At 34.3% G+C, this 14,665-nt stretch overlaps 1 protein-coding gene across 2 annotated transcripts in view; it reads left to right on the top strand.

Moving 5' to 3' along the window:
- ubr1 (ubiquitin protein ligase E3 component n-recognin 1) overlaps positions 1-14,665 on the top strand; it is a 110,670-nt gene that overhangs the window by 37,633 nt on the left and 58,372 nt on the right. For both annotated transcript variants that reach the window (XM_039741291.1, XM_039741292.1), the window contains exons 9-15: positions 1,232-1,339; positions 2,905-2,993; positions 7,492-7,590; positions 11,463-11,620; positions 11,869-11,968; positions 12,484-12,612; positions 13,035-13,215. In XM_039741291.1, the coding sequence (XP_039597225.1) occupies positions 1,232-1,339; positions 2,905-2,993; positions 7,492-7,590; positions 11,463-11,620; positions 11,869-11,968; positions 12,484-12,612; positions 13,035-13,215 (864 nt within the window). The remainder of the gene's footprint in view (positions 1-1,231; positions 1,340-2,904; positions 2,994-7,491; positions 7,591-11,462; positions 11,621-11,868; positions 11,969-12,483; positions 12,613-13,034; positions 13,216-14,665) is intronic.

Here is a 14,665-nt window from a genome sequence, read left to right as displayed (position 1 = left end):
CTTAGAGTCCTGTTGCAGAAATATGACCTGAACCAGTCGAGGGCTAAGCCAGATACACCAGCCCAGGATTCGAGTCGGGAGATCATGATGTCGTGGTCGATTGTGTCGAAAGCAGAAAATGTGTGCAAAATAATTTACATTGAATTGGTTTTCATCCTAACAACAACAGCACTCAACAGTCAGTCAGTAGTTAGTAATCTTACCACAACAATAAATTCTGGAAGAAGTGATAGTTTTTCTAAAATAAAACCTCCTCTACTTCAGCACTACACCCCTTACCCTAGCTAATTCTTTGGAATTAGCTGACACCTCTGCAATATGTGACTCTAGAATTGGTACACATTATTCATGCTATAGGCCTAACTAGTTGTAAGGTATTTTAAGGCTGGCAGATGTGTATCCCTTTACTATTCCCTTTTGTCAATCTTGGAATTTAATTATGAAATGTCATAGTGGGGTGTTCTTTAAGTGATCAATTAAGATATTCTTTGACAGTGTTCACTTGTAACAGTTATAACTTGGAGGTGCACATTTTCTATTTACCATCTGATTGCAGAACCTCCTTAGTATTCTTATTTTAATATCAGTATTCCAGCTTAAACATTTTTGTTTTAAACAAGTATGCCGACTGACACAATTGCATTTTACATACATTTGTTAGCATATAGTGTTGCTCTCTGTTCCTTCATTCATGTGTTCATTAAATTTTATCTTTTAATCTTGTCTAGGAACCTGAACCTCCTCCACTATGTCAGTGGTCCAGAAAATACTTAAGTTGTTGTTATCTCCTTATTTTCTTTCTTGCCCTAAAGCATGAAGCACCTTCTGCTTATGGTTTAAATTAACAAGCCTTTATTTTGTTTGCTGTAGGTGTGTTTTTTTTAGATATTTTTATATATGAGGTAGTATCATGTCTGCATTTTCTTTTTATGCGATTTGTTTGAGATTCAAAAAAATTGTTGAATTTTTTTTTTAGATGGGCTTTGTTTCTATTAAATGGGTATTTCATGAATTTTGAAACTATCTCAGATAGTTTATCTTGCATTTAAAAAGCTGTAACTATGTAAAAGTAATTACAAAGGTTACTGTTTATGTATTTATTTGTAAGCCGTTATCTAACCTTTTTAACTTAATTTGGTATTTGATTCTTATTATAATTTTACAGTATATGTAATCTCTTTGTAGTAAACACATTTTCTTTGATTTACAATTTTGAATTTTTTATTCCTAGCTGCTTTCCGCCAGTTATTCTGCCAGGTGGCTTTACAAAATGAGCTAAATCCTGAGAACCACTGCTTAATCAGCCGACTCATGCTTTTTGACTCCAAACTTTATAAAGGTATGTAAAATGAAAGTTAATTACACTATAGAAAGCAAAAAGAGCCAAAGCTTAATTAAGTCTTATCCTATGAGTGTAGAATCTCTGGAGTCATTTAATGAGTCTCAGAATTTTACCTGCAATTTTAAAGAAGTCTTTGTGTGTGTGTGGGGTGGGGGGTTGGGGCAGGTCTAGGTGAGCATATGAAAATTTCAGAATGATCAGTATCTCAGATTCCAAAATCCAAAACATTTTGAGCATCTGCATGACTCCAGATGTGGACAATTCCACACCTGATCTTACTTGCATGTGGGGCTCTGCCACTGTTACCTCTTTTAAGCTGATGATTGGATGTGAATAACACTCGAGCTGGTACTTAATGTTTATGACCAATATCTTGAATCGCCTTTTGAATTTTAAGTTGGGGGATTCCTGGTGGAGTTTTAAGAGCTATGGGATAAAGGTGCTGTAACATCTGCATTGTGCTGCACAGCTTGTCTAAACTGCTGTGTGGGAGGGTAAGTGAGCGATGCAATTCAAAAGTGCTCTATGGCACAGCTTAGTGAAAACATAGTCTTAAGCTTAAATATGTAAGCCTCTCTCTTGAGAAATATGATGCATGTTATTTAGGTATTTATACTTTCTAAAGGTGTTATTTGAGGCTATATTGTGAAATAGTAAAACAGACACAAGTTTACTTACTGCACCTTACCACCTGTGCTCTTGAAATGAAAATGCACATATCAAATATGTGATCTAAATATACGGTAACATTCTATAAACATATATAACAGTAGGCACAGTTGAAAATTAAGTTTTAATTCAGCTTACACTATTATGTGAGAATATATGGTTTCATAACACCAGTTACTGATGGAAAAATTTACATGAAAATTAATGAAGACTAATAAAGTTTCAAGCAAGGATATATTGTATGGTGTTCTGTGAGACACTGCATGAGAAGAGTCAGTTCCCAGAACAACATCAACTTACATGTTTTTTCAATGGTGACACAAATGTACCGGCAAAAACAAAATTCTGTGCAACTGCAGTTTCCTGGAGGATAACTGACCAGGCCTCTTACAGGAAATCTTAATTACAGTATGTTTTTAGTTTTAGTCAAATCAGAACTGTTTCTATAATTAGAACACTCTTCTTCTTCAAAAAAGTTAAACATTTATTAAAATTTGAAAATCTGAAAAATGTACAGTTTTGAATATGCTATGAGTCAGACTGATTAAATTCATAATGATACATTTTTGTGTTACATTAGTTAAACTTGATGTTAATTTGAGGATCAGCACATCAGCATTGACGAGAATGCTAAAAGCAAAAAAAAATTCAAGTACTATGAGTATTTTAGAACTGTACTCTAGATAGAGAGAACATTATTAAAATTGTGCTTTAACCTATCATATTCATTGTAATTAGGTGATTTGTTACACAGGTCTTTAGACTTAAATTACATGGAGCAAAAAGTAAAATACATATTTTTAGAGATGGTTCTGGGCTTTAAATACAATTCTTGCAGATATTTAATATGTAAAGAGAATTGTTTGTAATAATTTAAATGCTGATTCCCACAGGTGCACGAAAGATTGTTCATGAACTGATTGTTTGTAGTTTGCTTATGGAAATCGAATACAAAAGACTGTTTGCAATTGAATTTGCCAAGGTATGTTAAACCTTAATGAAATGGGGTAAACTTGTGCACATACATTTTTGGTCATATTATAAAACTCTTGTATCTCAGTAGACATTTTTTTCTCTGTCATAGTATCTCTTCCTATTAGTAACATTATAAATTCTGTTGTTGAACCTGTGTGAAAACTGAATTTGTGTGAAGCAGTCCTAAAAATCTTAATTTTAACACGGTGCTGAAATAACAATTTGATCAGTGAATTCCTCTGTCTAGTGCAAATAATGAAATATCAAGAAAAGTTGTAACTGGAACACACCAAACTCAATGCTGTTTATTCAGTTTATTGCTAATATTGCATAGTGACATCTAGGGGTGTCATGATACTGGAATTTGTGCATCCAACACCAGTGAAATTTTCTGATACTTCATTCATTTTGATGCCATGGTAAAAACAGAAATCCCATTCAGTGGCATTTTATTAAATTACCTCCATTGTTGAAGTAAACAATATTCGGCCTTTGTCTGTAATACAATATAAAATATATAAATACTAACAGTAACAACATCTATAAATACTGGTATAGCCATCAAGTAGTTACCCAGCTATCATTGAAGTGAACTAATATTGGTATTCATAAATATTAAGATACAGTGCTTAAATGGGTAACAACAAATGGGGGTTATATTATCTTGGGTACTTTCAGCATAAAGTTTATAAAGAATAATACTATGAGCAACCTGATTTATCTTAGCATATGCACATTTCTAAATGAATTCTTTGGCATTTTCTTTCCAATAACTGAAAATACTACTTAAAATCTATACTAAAAATAAAAATTCAAACATTATATCTGTACTCAACTTGTGTTTGAATTAGTGAATTCCAAGATGATTCTGAAAAATTCCAGTTTCTGTAATAGGATGCTTTTACAGTCTGCGTTGTCAGAGAACCCACTCTATTAGATTTGTAACATTTTAGTATTATAATCTTTACATTTGTGTGATTAGCTGGTTAAAAATATATTACCAAAGAGTAATATTTAATGGATCTGTCACATTAATTAAAATGATAAATATCACAACCTCGTGGTGCTTTAGTTTTCCAAATTTTTTCCTCCTTTTTTTTTTTTTTTCTTCTTTTGTCCCAACTTTAAAACTTCCTGTTTGAAATCAAGCGTATCAGTTTTACATTAATCCTTTATATCAGAACTCCTATTAAATGGTCTTTGTTTTATTTGGACTGTTGTTACCTGTACTCAAATTTACTCTTTCAAATATATGAAGTGTGCTTTAAATTATGGGTCATACTAATGACCATTAGGTTGTCTTCAAAAAAACAAATGAATGACACAAATTCAGTGTTCAGTCTCCTGAATGTCTGACCTTACATTCTCATCATTGCTGTTATATTTTACGCCACATTTTTATAATTTTAACAAAAAATATTCATATAATACAATCAGTACTTTTTATTTTTAATTTTTTTCATTTGAAATAGGCAACTTTTATATCTCTTTCCAGGTAAAATCTTGTCTGTTGAACTCCATGGAAAGTTTAAATATTTATATTAAGTGTTAGTTAAGAATAACATCTTTTACATTTTTCATAAAGAATATTAGAAGAATTTGAATTACATAACATTTCTGATTTTACAATTTAATCTTAAATTGTGCATAATTAAAGAATTTAGGAAAGTACTTTCTTGGGCGGAGAGGTGGCTCTGAGGCTAGGGATCTGCACTGGCAATTAGAAGGTTGCCGGTTTGAATCCCGTAAAATGCCAAAAGGGACTCTGCTCTGTTGGGCCCATGAGCAAGGCTCCGTCCTGGGTATGACGTTAATCTGCATCCATTCCTGCATGTAGGCCCTCCAACCTGCAGGGAAACACTTGGTGGTTGGTGGTAGGATTGGCACTCCAGCCACCATAAGCAAAAAACCTTACACTGTTCCACTCCATCTGAACTAGTGTGGTGCTGAGGTATCACCCGTTACATGGCTGCACTCGGGTCCTAATCTGGGATTCTGAGTTGTGGTGGGTGCGGCAATGCACTGTATCAAGGCGTGCTCCTAACCTCTCTCTTTCTTGATCAAATTATAATAAAATTTTATCTGTTTACTATAATAGCAATAATACTTTATGTATGTGTGAAACAAATGAAGCATAAGTGTAAGGCAAGATCATATTTTACTCATGACACAAACTCGATTTATGATTTTCAGTTTTATTTATAATACCTAGTAGCACCAAAGATCACACAAGCTGCATAACTAGCACACTCTGTTTTCATCTAAAACCAGATTTAATATTTCATATACTATGGAGAAATCCCTATTTAGGCAGTATGTTATGAATGTACACTAACTGGTATCTGGTGGAGTTGTGGTATATCCCTGAGCATCAAGTTACTCAATTTGCCAGTGGTAGACTGTAAATAAAAAAAGTACACATTTATAGCATATCCCAGAATAACATGTAAATGCTTTGGATAAAGGCCTCAACTAGTAATATTGTTATAATAATCAATCCTTTTTGTCCCCTCTACCTTTGAGAAAACATGTGCTGCTTTTATTGAGCTATGCAAGTTAAAAATTATTTTTCTTAATAACACTAAAACCAGGTTTCAAAGCACTATCTTGTATGCAGTTGATTTATTGGCAGAGAACAGGTTAGTTCCACTCGTGTAAATTCAGGTTCAAATGTCTTGACATGTGTACCAAGTACAGTTTCTTAACTTGCATATCACTTACAGACTAGTGAAAGTATTTTTTTTTTTTTTTTTAATCTTGAACACGTATTGTATCAAGATGTGTTATAGCCGTTCAGATGGACTCCACTGTACACATATAAAACTTAATGAGCATTAATTAGGAAATTTAACTCTTTATCGGTGTATGGGGAAGTAAAGGCATTTTAAGTCATTGTAGTGATAGCTGAGATGTGTTGTGGCGACAGAACATTAATAATGGTCACTCCAAAAAGTTTAAACAAGTGAACCCCTTTAAAGCTTCTTCTTTTTAATTCGGTGGGCAAGTGTTCTGTATCCTACCTCCTGAAGTATCTATTTATGGTAACCCTTTTCCTCTTAGGTGATTGTGAGGCCATGCATGGTGTCATGAATAAATTTAATGATTAACTTCGTGTTTCTGACCAGTCCACATGGTGAACACGGAGTACAGCTCGAAGTTCAGCACACGGTGCCCATGTTGAGGACAAGTGTACATGAAGTAGTGCTGCCAGTTAGCACATGACAGGTCTGCTAGTTTGGAAGTCCAGAGTTCAGTTACAGAAGGTGGAACTCGCAAAACCTGGACTTCAGCAGTCATATTTGATGGTACTACAGTGTTAATTGCTGACCTGTGGTCTGTTAACAGTAATTTGACAAAGCAGTGTTTATTCTAGGTATACCAGGATGGAGTGAAGTATAAGAGGCATGGCATTCCTCTTTGGACTTGTGATGATGTACAAATTGTAGCTGGTCCAAATTTTCCTGGAATAGTTTTTTTTATTTATTTTAATGTATCCCAGCATCGGTTTCACAAAGAATTTAATAAGAGTGAGACTGAGTCAGTAATCAGAAAGAGTACTCTAGTGTTTCATTATAGTAACATAATCCACAGACAAAAGTGATTATGTAAATGCAGTGGCTGTGTAGCAGTGCTGAGGAGACAGGTATGATACTGATCAAGATTATTGTGAACCTGTCATAAAAGTCAAAAGATTATGAAAGAGGTGGTCAGGATGAATTATAGCACTAGGTCTAGAGAAGATCAAGAAGCATTTAAAGTATTGACTGAAAGAAGACAAACTGGCAATTTCACTAGATTTGTAAACTGGTTTTAAGGGTGTACACCCCAAGTTCGTTCTTGTGAGCAATCTTTTTTAAATTACCATTAAGCCACCCTATGCAGTTCTAAAGAAGAGAAATGTAGTTTCAAATGGCTAAGTACCAAATCATTTTGAATTTAGATCAGATTCCCTGTTTTGCTAGAAAAAAATCAACACCCTAAAGATCTCAGTGACAAAATGCATCAAAGATATTTTTTTATGTGTGTGTTTATTCAGTTTCCTTAAAGTAAGGACCTCTTGCTGATTGTATATTCCTGACCTTTTACAAGCAGGAACAGGAACAGAAACAAGAACCCCAACCCCACCACCTTTACTTGTTATGCCTTTCCTCCAGACTACCAGAAAGTTCCACAGTGTTACTTTTAGGGAAGTTTAGAATTTGACAAAGAATGGGATTTTGGCTTATCCTTGTATGTCAGTGAAATGGATAGCTGCCTGAATGTTCATGCATTGTTTAAATCAGATCCAGGGTGAAACTGAAAGTTTTGTTTTGTTTTGTTTTTGTTGGTCTGTAATGATGGTATTTTTATCCCAGAATGAGTATTTTTTTTTTATTAAAATCTTTCAATGCATGTTTCTTTAGTTTAATATTAATTTGCTAGCTAGTTAACAAATTGTGATAACTGTACATGACAACTCTTTTAAAGTGTTCTTTAAGCTAAAAGCTTCTTTTAAATTTTTGTAGCATTACAAGCAGCTTCAAGAAGACTTCATAGCTGATGATCATGAAAGAAGCATATCTGTAACAGCTTTGTCAGTTCAGATTTTTACAGTTCCTACCCTGGTAAGTAATTTCGCCAGTTTACTTTTGGATTGGTACCAAATTTCTGATTTGGTATTGATACTAGCTTTCAGACCTCAGCACCAGTACCAAAAATGTTACAAAGCAAATAAGGAATAACTGCAGCACTCCAGTTCAGCCTTCCTAATGCGACATACAATTGCACTCCTCCCTGGTGTTTTCAGCCATCTTGCCGCATTATGCACCGCTTCCCTTTTCATAGCATGAAGTTTATGTCATAGCAGCGTGTAACTATTTTTTTTTTTTTTTGGGATAAAGGCAAAGTCTATTGTATCCAGCTTGTATATGCATGTTTTTCCCCATTTGGAGTTTAGGGAGCTATTTCTAAAACTTTACAGATCAATTTAAAATTGGTCCATCGTTTTTATGAACTTGCATGTCTAATTTCTTAATTAAATGTGCAGATGCCAGTTTAAATATCCCAGAAATCATAATTTCCCTGTTACTTTTATGTGTAGAGCCCTGTTACGTATAGACAATGAATTTTATCAATTTAAATTATGTTGGATCTAAGAGACAATTTTTTGGCTTGTTTGTATAAATCAATGAGAAAATTACTTACTCTTTTGTTAGTTTAATCACCAAAGTGACTAATGATAAGAAGAAACCTTTTAAGTCGCACCAGTATTAGATCTGACAGCTGGTCTACATCCTTATTCTTATTCATTCTTATTTTGTTTAATGCTTGCATTCTGTACTCCATATAATTTTGTGCAAATTCACTTTGTGTACAGTCACAGTAGTTACATTTTTTTTCAGTATACTTCTTAACATTGAACATTTTTCTGTGTATTTAATGTAGCATGGGTAAGCACACTAACTAGGATTTACTCATTTCCAACCTTCAGAATTACATTTGATTTGAAGGTAACATAACCCAAAATTGCCATAATACTGGAGCAACTAATAGTAATTACATTGATCACTATGATGTGGTTCTCTGTAGAGAATGACTTTGAAATTATTTGATTTAGGCAAAATCTTTGCTTAGAAATTATACAAACCATTGACAAACGCTAAAATAACATTCAAAAACACCCCAGCTTGGTTAACTACTTTTCACTTTTCAAAGCTGTTGAAACAAAAATAGTAGTCTAGTGGAAAAGTTTGACACATTTAAGATTTTTTTTTCTTTGTTGAAATTATTGCTGTATTTCTTACAAATAACTTCAAATGTTTTGTCAGAAAGTGTCCATTTGTTTAAAAAAAAAAAAAAAAAGACATTTTGATAATTCAATAATAATGTAGCTGCAATGATGGTGCCAGTGTTTACAAACATGTTTTTTTTCCTAACTTCTTGATGTTTGAAGCTCTGTATAATGAAGTTCTTGTATTGACTTAATAGTATACTTTTAAAACTGTGTACAAACGCAATCATTTTGAAAGTAGCTTACATGATCGGATCTTATGCTACAGGATGCTTTTTGAATTTTTTTTCCCAGGTAAACCCAAAGCATCCAGCTAATGAGGTGTTCTTGGGTCACTTGCCCCCCTTTTACAGACACTAGATCTACACTAGACCTCCATTTTAGGTAAACAGGCAGGGAGTAAAGTGTGAAAGGAGCAGTTTGAAAGTACATCTTGCTGCATTTTTCAGCATGAAGTATAAAGGTGGCTTCACCTGTTTTAAAAAAAAAAAAAATATATACCCTTTTCAGCAAAGTGTGAAGTACAAGCAATTAAAGCAGTAAAACATTTTTGCATTTAAGTATGGTGTTATTTGTAGCTAACAAATACAGTGGAACCTTGGATTGCGAGCAGCTTTGTTTGCGAGTGTTTTGCAAGACGAGCTAAAATTTTTAATCAATTTTGACTTGATAAATGAGCGATGTCTTGCAATACGGGTAGTACGTATACGTCTTTTCTGCCAAGCAACACGTGATCACAACTGAGCTGATGGTGGTTCTCTCTCTCGCTGCGGGATTGTGGGTAATGGTCTCATATTCTCCGTCTGAGTCGGCATGCCTCACTCATATAGTCAACATCCGTACGAGTGTATACTGTTTACTATAGCATGGTGACCACGTGTGTGTGTGTGTGTGTTGTAACGTGTGAATCCCTATCTTGCACCCCAAAACACAAAGCTGAGTCTCAGTACTTTACCGACACCTGTTTTATTTAGTTTGAAACCGGAACGGCACGGTTATTTATTGTAGCGGGATCTGCCACTAACTATACACAGACACAGCAGTTGGGCAGGGTCGGGGCCAAGTAATACTGTGCTCTGCGCATTTATAATGTTCCTGTATTAGCCTACCTATCAACGTCAGGCGCTTATAGCATGTCCGCAATCTTTTCGGATTCGCTTTTATGGCAAACTGCTACAGCGCTTGGAGCCTGTGATTGCTTCGGAACGCTCTTCTGCCTGTCGTCCCGTTGGGTGGAATCCCAAAAGAGTTTAGAAACTCACTCACACTAGCCGTGATTCTTTTCAAAGGTAAAGTACATGTTAACTTGTCTTATGTATTTTTACTTTATATTATGTATTAATTATTTTTATATGAATAGTTTTGGGTTATGGAATGAATCATCTGTGTTTCCATTATTTCTTATGGGGAAAGTCGCTTTGATATACGAGTGCTTTGGATTGCGAGCACATTTCCGGAATGAATTATTCTCGCAAACCCAGGTTCCACTGTACACATAACAAAGTAATGTCATTTGTAATATTTCTTTCCATGTCATCTTGCAGTAATAGACTTTACTTTTGGTCTGTTTTCACTCAAGTGATAACTTATTTTCTAAAGCTGCAGACATTTGTTCTAAAAGTAATGCAGAGTTTTCCTTTTCTGCTTTTTGAAGGTTGAAGTATTTCTTTGTTTCACCCATGCCTTGTACCTATTTTGTATACATTCATAAGATATGTACAACAGTTTATGGTGCATCTGGCATGGTCTTTTCAGGCTCATTATGAGCTAATGCACTGTCTAGATTTAACTGGCAAGAACCTCTGAAAGGATTCAGTAATCTACAAGGATACATTTCAAGTTTGCCTAAGTGATAACCTTTTCTGCTTTAATCTTTAAAAGTCTTTATTTTTTATTGTGGTTTATTTCTGAGTGTGCTGCACTGTGAGGGCAGTTTGTGCTCATTTGTCAAATATATGTGAATAAATCCAGATTGATATTTAATTCTCATAAATCAGACCAAGTATGAAAAATTCTACACAATTGTCATTGTTGTTTTTAATAAGGTAACACAGTTTATCATACTCTTATTTGAGTCATGCATTTACTAGAAGTTCAAGTTTTTTTTTAATATAAAGCTGGTACACACTGGTATGAGGGATAAGAGGCCAGTCTGGTGGACACTTGTCTAATTGTTCACTCACTTGATTTATGTTTACCTCTTATATAATATTTTCAGAAATTAATGAGTGATATATTTAATCCATTTATATATTATCAAAATTGCCTAATCCAGTTTAGCGCTGTAGGGAACCAGCCTTGGATGGTGTATCAGTACATTTCTACACATAGCTTGACTGAGCTGAGATTTTAACCCAGTCTACTGTGCCCACTCCACCATTGTGCTCTTTCCATTTACTGTATCAAATGAGTTCATCATTGGTTATAATAATAATAAAATAATTCATTACATTTATATAGCGCTTTTTTATAGAATTTGCTTGTAACTGTGAGGTAAGAAATTTCAACTTTCTTGTTTCAAGAGGTGGGAAAACAAACTCAGTTGTATTGGTTTGTGTAGGATGTGTAAGGAAAATGTATTTAAAAAATCATTAATTCTGTTTTTTCAAATGGTTTTTCCTTTTGCATTTTCTTTCAACATTTGCATTATTCCTAAGCTTTCTGTAGATGATTTTTTTAATCTTTCTCATTGTGTTCATTTTACAGGCAAGACAGCTGATTGAGGAAGTTAATGTCATAAAAGTGATCATTGACACGCTGATGTATATGCTTCATGAGCATCTAGATGACAGTGACCGGTTTCATTTTCAGGGCTACAACTCTGAGAAGTTTTTTAGGATACAAGTGGTCTTCCATGACCTCAAGTGAGTGTGATTAAATTAAAATCTAAAATCTGTAGCCATTTTTATAGTGCTATATCCAAACTGAACGCATTCATATATATTAAATGTATACATGTTAATAGTAAATTAAAAAAAAAAGTACCAAAAGATCCAAATGATGAAATATTCAAAACTTCTGTCCTTCATATCTCTAGGAATGCTTGATACATATGCATAGTGAAAAAATATGCAGCCATTTTGTAAACTTTTGTTAATATTACTTTAAACAGATATATTTTAATAAGCAAGCCAAATGTCTGGACGGAAAAACTTCGACAACAGTTCATTGTGGGCTTTCAAGCTTTCTTAGGAATGCTAACCTGCATGCAGGTAACTGGAGATTCTGGTTTCTTTTAATTGTTTTCAACATGATTATCTTTAAAGTAGTGTACATTGAATTTTTGTCTCCACTTTTCTGAACCAGTTTGCAGGTGAGCATATATAGGAATGACACCAAACTGGAACCTGTGCTTGCTTGTATGTGAGAGGGCACTATGATCCAGGGCTGTTTCCTGTGTTGTAGCTAGTGCAGCCAGGAAAAGTTTGCTCCTCATAGCCAGGATTTGGAATAAGGGTGTTTTAAGAATGAAATTAGATAATAGTTTAGGGTTCTTTGTAAACTTGGTGTTCATATGCTAAAGCAGCAGTACCACTTTCCATAATCCTTCTGTTTTTATCAGTGTATTAAATTGTAAAGTATAATGCAGGTGCTTTCTTCCTCTCACATTTGCCCCCTTCTAATTTCTGTTTGGTTAATTCTGTGTATGTTCTTTGAGAGGACTAAATTTCTGTGTGGTAATATTTCACATATCCTACTGGTAAAAGTGACACTGTATGTTGTTTAGGGAATGGAAGAAGTAAAGAGGCAGTTTGGGCAGCACATAGAAGTTGAACCTGAATGGGAAGCTGGATTTTCTATCCAAATCCAACTGCGACACATCCTGTCTATGTTTCAGGAGTGGTGCTGTTCAGATGTAAGTGACAGGTCTGCTACCTAAAATCAAAATATGGCAGATTTAATGTGTATGTCTGTTTGTTAAGCAAATAATCATTGTGCAAGAAAATAAGTCATGTTAATTTAGTGTCGAGCAAATGCATAGTAAAAATCTACAGAATTGTGTAATTTAATTAAAAAAATCATGTTTACATTAAAATGAGTATTTTTAAAATATGGCAATCTATCCTGGCTTGCATAGTGCATATAGAAGGAATTTAGATCAAATCACAAGTAGCTTGTATTTTTCCTAAGCACCTATTTGGATTATAACAGTTTTCTTTATAAAATACTTTTTTTGGTGACTGGTGATGGCTCTGATTTCAGTCTGGCTGATGTTTTAATTCAATAATAATAAAAGTATGATATTAAGTTTAGGCCTTTTTCCCCTCTCTTCTTTAGGAGGAAGTCTTATTACAATCCTTCAAAAACTGTTACAACACTTTAATGATGTGCACTAACCAGCCATTCAAGAGTGAAGCAGCAGACTCTTATATGTGTTACCATGTCCTGAACTGCAAACCGTATAGAGTGTCACAAGACCCTGTTAGCATCCACCTTCCAATTTCCAGGCTTTTGGCTGGTGAGTGAAGATCTCACTTAAAGAACCAGTTTTCTTCACTCAGTTACAGGTATCTGCACAGTTTACATGTACAGTTTGTTTCATTCTTGAGGAAAACAATGCAAATAGAAAAAGAACCTACAGCATTGATGAACAAGCAAAAAGTATGTTCTATTTAATAGTGGTGTCATTTTTATGGCATTCCTTACATCTTCTAGATAGATTAAAAATGAGTACTTGAGCTAGTGGTCATTATATTATCTTGCTGAAAGACTCCAGTAAATTCAGGAAACTCTTGTGGGGCGTGATCTAGGGACTAAAGATTCCATGACATGTCATATATAAGAGGTGAATCCTTTAAAAATTAGCTTAGACAAGAAGATTTTGCTAGGAGATGGTAGTCAAGCTGTTATGCCAAAAATCCCAGAGGGATTTTTTTTTTTTTTGGGGGGGAGATAATCATCACTAAGGGGCTGGAAAGAAACACTTCTTAGTTTTCCTTTTCCTACCACTACAGAGGTGACATACTGTAGAAATGAAATATATCAGGGTTAACTAAATATCGGGTGCTAAATGCCATTAATTAATTTTTAATTTCCCAAGTGTAGAAAAGGTTACACTATGTAACTCCAACCATTGCTCTAGATAATTTTCATCATTAAGGATGGGGGTAGACCATATAAATATTTATTTATACCGTATCCGTTCCTTGAAGGAGCACTGTGGAGGCATGTGAAGGTGACACGTTGCTATTTTGAAGAAACTCCTGAGGAAACTGTTTTGATTACATTTACATTCTTCTTTTCCACTTCTTACTACTTCTACAATTTAGATATCAATTTGTTGCAGATTTGAGCTAAATATTGTTGACAGTTTGTTTAAAAAAAACAATTTTTTTCTTCACTCTTTTTAATAGGTTTCCTTTCTGCCCATTTAATGTGCCTTAAACTAAGTCTGGTCATTTTTGTATGTGCTACGAATAATAGTTTTGTTCATTCTGTGACAATCATGCCTATAGTATCATGACTCATACCTAAGGTGCCTAATTTAGGAAATTGTGAACAAAACCTTTATATGTCTTTCACTGCCAGCAAACATAATTTAGTTTCCTTTCTTAATGAGAGTAATGAAATAAACACTGCCATGGGTATAGTATCCAATATGAGAGAGGTTTTCTACTGTCTGTGTGCTGCATAGGTACGCAATGCATACAAAAGCCACCTGTTGCTAATTCACATTTATGAGGTGACCAAAAAAATAAACGTTTTTAAAAGCTTGAAATAATTTTCAGTCTACATCGTATTCCTCAACCACCCAGTCCTGCCTGAGGCCTTTAATTACATACTATGTGCCCAAAAATTCAGTCTGCTCCAATGGCATTCCCATGGAAATGCACGATTTTGCTGTGAGGTATGTAATCTACAATATTTTTGAGTAGGTTTTGTAGAACATGTTGAAGCAGGCTGGCACT

The sequence above is a fragment of the Polypterus senegalus genome, chromosome 18 (assembly GCF_016835505.1).
Source record: "Polypterus senegalus isolate Bchr_013 chromosome 18, ASM1683550v1, whole genome shotgun sequence".
Classification (NCBI taxonomy): Eukaryota; Metazoa; Chordata; class Cladistia; order Polypteriformes; family Polypteridae; genus Polypterus; species Polypterus senegalus.
The sequence above is the reverse complement of the archived record's forward strand: the minus strand, read 5'-3'. Positions and strand labels throughout refer to the sequence as shown.